This window comes from Pyxicephalus adspersus, chromosome 1 (assembly GCF_032062135.1).
Source record: "Pyxicephalus adspersus chromosome 1, UCB_Pads_2.0, whole genome shotgun sequence".
Lineage (NCBI taxonomy): Eukaryota > Metazoa > Chordata > Amphibia > Anura > Pyxicephalidae > Pyxicephalus > Pyxicephalus adspersus.
Window position 1 is genome coordinate 177727673 of NC_092858.1, and position 11348 is coordinate 177739020.

Below are 11348 nucleotides of genomic sequence, written 5' to 3' on the forward strand. Positions count from 1 at the left end.
GCAATCCCTATTTAATGTACAGCGCTGCGTAATATGTTGGCGCTATATAAATCCTTTTTAATAATAATAATAATAATAAATTATTAGAAATTTAGAGAAATGCCCCAACAACCTAACCCCATCAATACCTCTAAAATCTTGAGAGCCTCGCCTTAATCTTTGGCACCCCACCAATAGCTGTAATATGTAGGGACATCACAATCCTTGACATCTAACAATACCTGTACTATCTAGAGCTCTCCCAACAACCTTTGACACCCCACCAATGCCTAATACCTACAATACCTGTAATGTCCAGAGACCCCCCCCCCATCCAATCTATGACACCCTACCAATACTTGTAAAATCTATAGATTCCCTGCGCTCCACCAATTCTTGTGAGATCCCCAATCTCTGACACATCTGACATTTTCATATGAACATTTCTCTCAAAAGGAAATACCCATCCTTCAACTCTAAGATTTCGTGTATTAGGACATGATAATTTTTATATCTGGTCCTCAGCAACTCTTAAACTAAGGTAAATACAATCCCAGATGAACACCAACACATGATAATTACATTGCGTCATAATGCAGAAGCCGCGTGTGATAAAGTAACTACCCCCTTCCATAGCAATAAGGAGGGTAAATAGCAGCCAGGTGGCCAAGGAGGAAAGACATCAGCAATGATCAGAAATGTTGCTGCTAATCAATGTGGGAAGGGTTAGAAGGCCAAACAATCTGAAGTCCAACATTCTACAGGGAGAAAGATTATTCACCAGTGGGCAACATTCCAGACAGTTGTCAATCTGCCCAGGAGTGAATGTCCCAGCAAATTCACCCCCAGGTCAGACTGTACAATGCTCAGAGAAATTGGAGGGAAACCACCAGATCTCTATTTTACACTCTACACGCCTCAGTGTTACATGTTGCAGTTCATGACAAGACAATTAGAAAGGCTGAACACGTATGGCTTGTATGGAGGAGATGTCAGGAAAAAAGTCTCTTTTCTCTATAAAATGGACATGGCAGCACCACTTGTGTTATGATATTTCTTATTCAGGTTTGTGACCTCCAGTAATCTTCACGATTTGTCATGCTCCCTTTCATCCTCAAATTTGGAAACCTCTACAAAACATTTGATGCAAATGGAGGCAAGAAATGTCATAGCTTAGTCTGGCCAATCATCAGGAATATCTTTAGTGTTCACATTCGGCATATCTTATGTGTGTGTCCTGTCTGTTAGATCTGATATCTGTGTACTGTCCCGTATCTGCAGATTTTCGTATTGGGGGCCACAGAGTCTCGTCTATTGCAGGGAATTTTGCTGGCACAGTGAAAGTTCTGGCTGCAGACAATGAGCAGCGGGTCAGTCTGGGAAATGTGCTGACGGTTGGAAGTTGGTGAGGTCATGTCTCTGGGTGTAATCTCTCCCCCAGCACAATCTAATCCCCCTTTTTTATCTGTAAGGTATATAAGGGGAAGGGTGGTCAGTGTGGGTTACAGGTCTGCGTCTGTCTTAACCTCTCAGCCATGGACATCACTATCCAGCACCCCTGGTTCAAGCGTGCTCTGGGACCCTTCTTCCCCAACCGCCTCTTCGACCAGGTCTTTGGAGAAGGATTGTTTGACTACGATCTATTTCCTTTCTTCTCCTCCACAATCAGCCCCTACTATAGGCAAAGCCTATTCCGAGGATTCTTGGACTCTGGCATTTCTGAGGTGAGGAGCAGCTAGGGGCCACTGTCAACAGGGTCACTTATGCGGTCACAGGGATTCTGAGAATTTCCCCTCTAAAATGGTCTCCCATTCTGCAGATTTTGGAGTCTGGGAGAGTAACAATGGTCTCCTATGCCATGAAGGACCTCAACCCTATGGTTAGAGAGAGCTGGGGGTGCCACTTATGCAATGGTCCAATGTGCAATGGCATCCATGGTCCGAGGTGTCTGGGGGAGGCAGTAGTTACCTCAGTAGTAGTCCTTACCGCAGAGGAGTCTGGGAGGGTAACCTATGCAATCTTGCAGTCAATGATGTCTCAGTGATGTCAGAAAAGTCTGGGATGATCACCTAGTACAAGGATGTTTATCCTGTAGTCAGAAGAGTTCTCTAATTAATTGGGGGTCTCAGAGTGTCACTGCTTCAATAGTCCTAATCCTGTGGTCAGAAAGCTCTGGGTGAGTTACAGATATAATAGATTTCATCCTGCAGGAGGGCTCTGGCTGAGTAACCCATACAATGGTTCTAATATTCCAGTCAGATGGGTCTGAAAACATCACCAACCCAACAAATGGTAATTTAGACAATCTAGGAAAGTTACCAAGACAATGATCCCCATTTTGTGCTCAGATAGATTCAAAACCATTTTTTTTTGGGGGGGGGGTAGCTGTAATATATAATATAGCATTATATTATATATTTATAGCATTTTGTGCACATAGAAAGCTTTACACAATGACCAATCTTTCTCCTCACAGGTGCGTTCAGATCGTGACCGTTTCACCATTAACTTGGATGTGAAACATTTCTCCCCTGATGATCTGACAGTAAAGGTTGTGGATGACTTTGTGGAGATCCATGGAAAGCACAGCGAAAGACAGGTAGGTGCTGAGATATGTTGGGTAAGACCACTCAAGCAGGTTGGTGGTCACAGACATCAGAGTTGGAAAAGACACAAAGCCCCCCATCTTCTTGCTGTGTGGGTATAAGCCATCTGAAAACCCCACATACCATCACCTCAATTTAGGTAAATTCTGGTTAGACCAGGAAACAGCGATTGCATTAGCAACAGATCCACAAACTGATGAGCATGTCACAAAGGTCATACACTAATAATCACTAAAATAGTAAATACCTTGTTGCAGATTACATTTTGGGCTGAGAGGGATACATACAAATTTATGAAAGAATCATAAATTGTTGTTGTTTTCTTCAGAATTAACATTGAGGGCCCACCTAAAGAATTCTTTCATTATATATATGACCAGACAGGTCCGTAGGTTGGTAGAGCTAAAGAACATTATACAGATTGTAACCAGCACAATCCTTTTCTTTAACCACGATATCCATGATAAACCTGTAGTACTGAATAAATTCCTAAGGAGATGATGTCTCCTGGGCTCATATACTGACCTTCTTTTGTTTTCTCTGCCAGGATGACCACGGCTACATTTCCCGGGAGTTCCACCGCCGCTACCGTCTCCCCTCCAACCTGGACCAGTCCTCTGTCAGCTGCTCACTCTCTGCTGATGGCATCTTGACCTTTAGCGGACCCAAACTGATGTCCAGCCTGGACTCCAGCCACAGTGAGAGGCCCATCCCTGTATCCCGAGAGGAAAAGCCCACCTCTGCCCCCTCTTCCTAAATATGAGGGCCCCCCCAGAGCCCATTTATCATAATCTATATCCTCACATATCCAGATCTTTACCCCAAGTCTTTGCTAACGTCATTGTACGGAGCGCAAGGCCAAATAACCAATAAACCTTTCCTCAATCAGCTGCTTTGTGTCTGCCATTCATTGGGTATTTACATGAGTAGGGGTATTTATTATGACAAATGAAGGATAGAGATAGTGCTCATGGCAAATAGAGAATGGGAACGGTAAAGTATTAAAATTCCATGCTCCGCCGAGCTGCTTTCAATTATTCCACCTGGCTAGTCAAGATTTATGGGTCTTTATCTAGGGCAAGATACAGTAGGACAGTGCCTGAAAGAGTAAAGCTACGTACACTCGGCAGATTTTTATCGCCCGATAATCGGCATCGGCCAATTATCGGGCGAAAATCTTCCGTGTGTACAGTCGGTGTCGTCCATCGATAGGGAATCCCCCTCCTCCGCAGTGTCTTGGGAGGAAGGGGATCCCCCATCAAAAATCTCCCCGCGGCAGCCGAAGGGAGCCACAACAAGGAGGCTGAAGAGCCGCATGCGGCTCCAGACCCCTGTTCTAGTGTATACACATAACTCTCTTTCCTGTATAATACTACAACACTGTATAATACTACAATGTTCGATATTTTGTTTTACTTGCACATGGTTTGAGGATTACAGTCAGCACAGCATCAACTTATCCACATTTTACCCCTTTAGTAAATCAGCCACTGCAGCAATTGCTTGTAATACAGTATGTAACCATTGCTGTATATTTGTGATTTGTTCATCATGTATGCTTGGCACCAGCCCTTGAAATTAGGATTAAGTGTTCACAAGTTTAAATAAACCTGTAGCTATGTATTAAACTGAGACATTTTCATCTGCAAAGATCTACCCCGGACCAAAATGACCAATTGTAGCAGGTTAAGAATGGCTAGCAGGCATGAAAAATTTAAGAGTTTAGCAATGCTACCAGCAATATCAGGCAGCTCACAGAGATAAGTGTAGGACCAAACTTGACATTAGAGCAAAGACCTGCATCCACAAAGGATTTAGTGATATACAGTTAGGTTCATAAATATTTAGACAGACAACCTTTTTTCTAATTTTGGTTCTGTACATTACCACAATTAATTTTATATAAAACAACTCAGATGCAATTGAACTGCAGACTTTCAGCTTTAATTCAGTGGATTGAACAAAAAGATTGCATAAAATGCGAGGAACTAAATCCTTTTTTTAACAAAATCACTTCATTTCAGGGGCTCAAAAGTAATTGGACAAATTAAAAAGCTGAAAATAAAATGTTCATTTCTAATACTTTGTTGAAAATCCTTTGCTTGCAATGACAGCCTGTAGTCTTGAACTCATGGATATCACCAGATGCCGGGGTTCCTCCTTTTTATTGCTCTGCCAGGCCTTTACTGTGTCGGCTTTCAGTTGCTGTGTGTTTGTGGCCTTTCTGTCGGAAGTTTAGTCTTCAACAAGTGAAATGCTCAATTGGGTTCAGATCAGGTGACTTGGCCATTCTAGAATATTCCACTTCTTTGCTTTAATAAACTCCGGGGTTGCTTTGGCTGTGTGTTTTGGGTCATTGTCCATCTGTATTATGAAACGCCTCCCAATCAATGTGACTGCATTTAGCTGGATATTGTGTAATAAAGGATTTAGTTCCTCACATTTTATGCAATCTTTTTGTTCAACCCACTGAATTAAAGCTGAAAGTCTGCAGGTCAATCTGAGTTGTTTAATTTATAATAATTGTGGTAATGTACAGAACCAAAATTAGAAAAAGGTTGTCCTAGTCTAAATATTTATGGACCTAACTGTACATTCTCCTTCTTTGTGAAATAATAGGTAAAAGGTTTTTTTTTGGAATTTACTGAGAGGACACATGGTTCTTGAACATCTGATTTATTCCCCCAACAAGAAGGTTGCACACTGGCAATTCCCCCTCCCCAAAACGCAAGTACTGGGATATACTGTATACTAGGTATAACCCCCTCCCATGGACAACATGCTTTAATAGTGATCATGAACTTAAAAGTGATGAAAAGTGTGTTCTGAATCCAGGAAAGGGTTCTATTTGTCCACAAATCATTCAGGATTCTTCAAAAAGAAAATGCCGAAATGCCTGAAAAAATCCTGCATCTGGTGAGTCACAAAGAAGCCACAATGTCAATCGAAGTAAAGAAAGAAACATCTCCAACAGACTTAAATAGAGGTCTGGGAGAATGAAATTGAAATCCCACAGAGGAAGAGATTTAACAGAAGGAACCACATAATTGATTGCCTGACCTGAGCAAAGGTAATGATTTAGAAGCAAGTAGTCTCTCGGGGAAAAAAAAATAGCTAGAAGGAAAAAAAGGGCCAAGCATTGGAACAAACCCAACTGCAGAGAAGAAAGAACATATCCCATGGAAAAAAAACAAAAAACTTTTGCATATAAAGCCCCCTGATCTAAAATGAATTTTAAAGCATACCTGCTATGTCCAGTGGTACACAATAAAATAAATGCATTGATGAAACTCAAGGACAATACTGTAAAGCAGACAAGAGCAGCTAAAAAACAAACTTTTTGTTTCTTTTGATCCCACAAACAATACCAGGGATGCAGACTATACACAACCAATGCTGATTATCTGGCAAACAGCTAACGCCTTGCATCTGGTCAAAATCCTGCTGGGTAACCAGAGGTACAATTTCCTGCATAATTGGAGAACAAACACTTTACAGAGAAGAGTATGGAGGCATCTGTCAGGATGAACGGTAGGTCACGTTTCCACAAGTCCAGGAGCCATTCTGTCACCAACATCACATAGGACATATGGTAAAAAAACAATACTTCCATGTTTGTATGAAAAATAATTTATTTTAGAAGTAAAAATGGGTCAGAGACCCAGTAGTGTTAATGAGCCCAACGGGGGGCTATGTGCCTTCGGGGCAATACAGGAGACACTAGGGTGAGAGGTTTGTGCAACAGAAGTTGAGATAATGATCTGACACAAAAAGAAGGGGGAACTCTACATTTTAACAATATTTGCATTGAGAGTAAATACATTTGTGCTGGTTGCTAACAGGCACCTGACATTGTCCATCATAAATAACATTTACGTTGTCTGTACAAAACACTTAGAGCAATTTTGTTCTGTGCTTCAATGAAAGATTATTGCTTTCACCCCATCAGTGCTGCATAGTGCCCTCCAACACCTGAGAGACCTTCCTGTGCACTAGTTGTATTGCAAGGCTCTCCAGCATTGAAGGAGTTACGAGGTAATTGTCCAAGATGAAAACTGCCCATCTGCTTTAGGACACACATGGGGCAGTGGCAGGGCCATAGTCCATGCTACAGTACACGGCCTGCGGGGTCCCCAACTGTGGCTGTGTGAGGCTGCAAAATGTGGGCTCCAGGTAACAATTACTCGAGCATTCCTGGAGACGTGAAGATGGAGAACAGGCTGGAGACACAGAGATCTGCAACAACCTGCATGAAAGAAATTAGGCATTTGATTAAAAGATCATTCATGGGGAAAAATTAATGACAGGTTTAGGGTTACTATCTAGGTTAGGAACCTGGCCACCCACAAACTAGCCCAGAAACAGGCATTTCCTAACCTCTGCTGATGCAGAACATCCTGTAACAATCCTTGGGGCTCTGCTGTATTTTGAGCATTATCTGCAGGTCGCCCCCCACGTGTGAGAATTCCTCTGTGTCGAAGTTTGCCAAGACATAACAGGCCACGGACTCGTACCGACCTTCGGAGCTGGCGAAGCGCACTTATACCTGTGCAGACAAGCAGCTGTTAGAGGACATATTACACAGGGAAGCACATAAAGCACACAAAGCACATTTCACACAATCAAACCTTGAGTGAGTGATGTGTCTGAGGCCCTGCGGCCCTCCTGAAAAGCCACAGGGAGAAGATTGCTGTTTGTAGTGATTCCATTATATTGCAGTACAGGAGTTGCTGACTGAGCGCTGAATGGAGCTGAGGAGCGTGAGGTGGAGGGTTTTGGTATCGGCGGTAGGAGACAGTTCTCCAGGCTGCTTGATGGAGAGGGGGTACATGAGACGAAGATACCTAGACAGAAGAGAGGAAGATGAATAAGACATCAGCAGGGAGAAGAAAGTTAGAGGTATGTAGGGTAGAAAAGGAAGAAGGAAGCTGGGGGCGTAAAAAGAATGTGAGGTAAGGTGGTGGAGGACGCGAGCAGAAGTGGAGAGGGGGAAGTTGGGGCCAGGGCAAAAGAAGAAACATACTTGGTGCTGTAGTATTTTCTTGGCTTCTCTTCCAGGTGACCTCATACAACTGTGGATCCTCACACAGTACGGAGTCCTGCAGAGACGAGGCTGGACAAGATACAGAAACGCCCAGACATGGAGACTCCCCCAAATGTAACAATGTCTAAATTAGAACAAATTGAGTGAGATTCCACCCACAGTCAGTCTCCCAAGCCAGTTAAAACATAACATGAACTTACCTCAAGAGGAGTACTAAGGCCACAGCCACAGTCTGATACTTTGGTTGGAGGATGACACAAAAGCGGAGATACCCCACAGGGGGTGCAACCCTGAAGAAAGACAAAAGTATATAATATTATGAGCTGGAACACAGGACTCCACATCTAACCTACACAACACTTCCTCACAAGCCTTTACCTTGCTAAAGTCTGCTGTGGAAAGGATTTGAGGTGAAAGCTGGCCGAATCGCGACTCTTGCAGACGCTCCACCAAGAGGTAGTAAATGGCCGCATAGTGGTCATATGTATCATTCTGCACTGCCTGAGAATTAAACAGAACTTGTTCACACCAGGGTGGAGGACAGAATGCCAGCAGCCTAGGAGAAAGCAATCAGAAAGGTTCTTTATGTCATACTAAAAACTGCATGACACAAAGAAGGCCCCCTCCCAACTGCTTTGCTATGAGGCCAATTACCTGCAGGGTGCGCTCTCTGTCTATGCCCAGGCTTTGCATGATAGCAAGAACTTGTAAGGAGGGTTCAGCAATAGGAAGGGGCTTAGCCAGGGATGGCTGGAAACCCTGGAACCATCTGTGCTGCTTTATTTGTGCAATAGTTGGTCGCTTAGCTGGATCCACGGCTAGCATCCTGCGCAGTAAGTATTCACAATCTGGAGAACAAAGATGATGGAATCACATTATATGAGGCGAGACCCCAGTAATGATCAATTCTTATAACATGGATTACTACAATCCCCCCAAGGTATTTCAGAGTCTTTGTAAGCATCCAAAACCCCAGAGCCCCCAAGTCTCCCTTTACTCTGTTACCCGTATCCAAGAGCCCCCACACAGACATCTGAAAATTACCACATCACTGCCATGGGTATATCACCAAAATCTCCTACACACAGATACCTCTGGCATTTAGTATTGATTCTTCACAGATATTTGAGCATAAGCACAAATATTTGAGCCTAATTACAAAGCACCAACACCCACCTAAATATCCAATAGCAGCAATCCCAAACCTCCAACTTGAAATCCCCCCACATATCGGAGTGTCACTACAATACCCCTCTGAGGGTGTCTGAGCATCATTACAACCCCATACTCCCAACCTCCCCTCACCCTGCCTTCCTTGCAGATGAAAGCCACCACACTCCAATTATCAGAAAGTCAGCAACAACCCCTCCACAGGTATCTAAGGGTTCTCTCCTGCTGTATCACTGTATCTGTCGGTCATTTGCAATCCCTATTTATTGTACAGCGCTGCGTAATATGTTGGCGCTATATAAATCCTGTTATTAATAATTATAATAATAATAATATTATTAATAATCTAAGCAGACCTGGTTCATTTCTTAATTATAAAACAAGATACTGACACCACACTGGGCTCACCTGCAGACATGTAGTATGGAATTCGGAACCGCCCCTCCAGCACCCTCTGTCTCAGTGCAGGAAGATTAGGTCCATCAAATGGGAATGATCCGCACAAGAGAACATAGAGGACGACCCCCAGGCTCTGCAGAGAAACAACACACAATAGCTATATGGAATACACTGAGCATTTCATTCCACACACACCTGTTCACACAAACACAACATGTATGGGCTCAATCTCACTGTCCTCACCCAAACATCCAACTGTGGCCCCTCATATTCTTTTCCCTGAAAGACCTCCGGGGCGGCATATGGGGGGCTTCCACACCATGTATTGAGGAGTCTGCCTTCCAGGTAAAAGTTACCAAACCCAAAATCTGATGAAGAAATGTAATAATGGATATTAGGAGATACATTGCTTTGCAGCAAAGATAACATCTTACAACAGTACCTTGATAGGTTAATACCAGAGACAAACATGGTGCCATACAGCTGGCTTTAAGGTTTTACGGACGAGGCCCATATATGCAATGTCTTTTAAAATTAAACCCAGAACTGCAAGTCACCACATTAGTCACTGTACTCCACTTCACAAAATTTAGGCAACTAACCAGCCAGTTTGATGTCCATGTTGTCTCCCAGCAAAAGATTTTCTGTTTTGAGGTCTCTGTGGACAATGTTCTGTGAATGGCAATACTCCACAGCTGCCAGGATTTGGAGGAACTTGTGACGGGCTTCATCTTCCGTTAGCCGCCCGCGCACCGTCAAATAATCTGAAGAACAAAAAAAATGCCTTACCCTCCGCTACCGTGTAAGATGAGATAGGGATCGGTAGATAAACGGGGACAAACAAGGCAGATTGCAGCATATTTACAGAGTTCCCCTTCATTTACATGAGAAGGATTGGACATACAAGGTTCTGATGACAGATATAAAATCCCCTCATCCTCATTTACATTAGCAGGCCTGGACATGGGAGAAAAAAGGATTTTGTTGTGTGATCCACACTAAGAATGTGAATCTATAAACTCACCAAACAATTCTCCATTTTTAGCATATTCAGTGACAATATAGATCATGTCTCGAGTCTCCATCACCTAAAGAAAAGAACATCAAATGTCAGTCGATGATGTCAGGGGAGGAGCATGACAAACAGAAGGTGACAGAGGGTGCAGGAGGTATAGGTTATTAGCCGATAAGGGCAGATGACAGATATATACACTGGGGGCTGGGTGTACACCCTTAAAGACTATCTGAGCCAGAAGATGTAGAAGTCATCTACAGTGACTCCGTCACCTGATAAATGCAGATGGGGGTGGTAATCAACTGGAAGGTCCTTTCCCTAGTGGGTATAGGTAGGTAAATGGCCTAGTCCTCGGTAGAGAAGGAAAACACAACAATCACCTGATAGAGGCGGACGACATGTGGATGTCGCAAGCGTTTCATAATCTGAACCTCTCTGTAGATCTTCTCTAGATTGGTTCGGTCCAGACGGGTTTTATCAATTATCTTAATGGCGACCTGTTAAAATGCAGTAATCACACATAACATTAAAATCTTCCCTATATGGTTTTTCCACTAACAGTGGAATTGCCACCCCCCATGGGACCTTTACCCACACTGAAACTGCCCCCTCCCCCACATAGAAACCACCATGGGCACTGAAATTACCCTCCTCAACATGGTACCTCCACCCTCAATAACACTGGTCCTCCATGGTACCTTTTAAACAAATTTATCTTCCCTGTGCCCCTTACCTGTGTGTTGGTGACGCGGTGCCGTGCTAGTTTCACCACTGCAAAGTTCCCTTTTCCCAAAGTCCCTTCAATATCATAAAAGCCAACACGCAGGGGCCTACGGGAGGCACTGCCCGCAGCACAACCGTCCTTCAGGACCACCATTCTACAACACAGACCACAGCAGCTTAGATTACAGAGGAAGTATCTGGGGTGACTGGGAATAATGGTTACAATTTATGATCAGAGAGAGGGAATGGAAGACAGGGTGAGGGGTGCACATGAGGGGTGTATATGGGAGATAAATAGATAGATAGACGGATGATATATAGAGTTATAGATATGAGGGGGGTATATGGGTGATAGAGGGGCAGATATGAGGGGGGTATATGGGTGATAGATGAATAGATATGAGGGGGGTAT

General features: G+C 43.5%; 2 protein-coding genes across 2 annotated transcripts in view; one reads left to right on the forward strand and one right to left on the reverse strand.

Annotated features, from left to right (window-relative positions):
* Window positions 1-1489: 1489 nt before the first annotated feature.
* On the forward strand, window positions 1490-3473 carry CRYAA (crystallin alpha A). Its single transcript, XM_072398515.1, has 3 exons — window positions 1490-1703; window positions 2456-2578; window positions 3133-3473. Exons 1-3 carry the CDS (start codon window positions 1515-1517, stop codon window positions 3340-3342), a joined length of 522 nt encoding a protein of 173 aa, XP_072254616.1. The 5' UTR covers window positions 1490-1514; the 3' UTR covers window positions 3343-3473.
* Window positions 3474-6199: 2726 nt separating this feature from the next.
* The window catches only part of SIK1 (salt inducible kinase 1), a 6862-nt gene continuing 1713 nt past the window's right edge, over window positions 6200-11348 (reverse strand). The window contains exons 2-14 of the mRNA XM_072398516.1: window positions 10947-11091; window positions 10594-10710; window positions 10223-10286; window positions 9801-9962; window positions 9442-9566; window positions 9208-9331; window positions 8284-8477; window positions 8008-8130; window positions 7830-7919; window positions 7609-7753; window positions 7214-7429; window positions 6963-7131; window positions 6200-6831 (exon numbers count right to left, since the gene is read on the reverse strand). Coding sequence (XP_072254617.1) covers window positions 6654-6831; window positions 6963-7131; window positions 7214-7429; window positions 7609-7753; window positions 7830-7919; window positions 8008-8130; window positions 8284-8477; window positions 9208-9331; window positions 9442-9566; window positions 9801-9962; window positions 10223-10286; window positions 10594-10710; window positions 10947-11090 — 1851 coding nt within the window. The 5' untranslated portion in view covers window position 11091 and the 3' untranslated portion in view covers window positions 6200-6653. The remainder of the gene's footprint in view (window positions 6832-6962; window positions 7132-7213; window positions 7430-7608; window positions 7754-7829; window positions 7920-8007; window positions 8131-8283; window positions 8478-9207; window positions 9332-9441; window positions 9567-9800; window positions 9963-10222; window positions 10287-10593; window positions 10711-10946; window positions 11092-11348) is intronic.

Bases quoted from the DNA above. Each gene is read 5' to 3' on its own strand.
- CRYAA (XM_072398515.1), top strand. From the start codon at position 1,515: ATGGACATCACTATCCAGCACCCCTGGTTCAAGCGTGCTCTGGGACCC. The intron at 1,704-2,455 runs GTGAGGAGCAGC...TTCTCCTCACAG, and splicing joins TGGACTCTGGCATTTCTGAG to GTGCGTTCAGATCGTGACCG. The intron at 2,579-3,132 runs GTAGGTGCTGAG...TTTCTCTGCCAG, and splicing joins GAAAGCACAGCGAAAGACAG to GATGACCACGGCTACATTTC.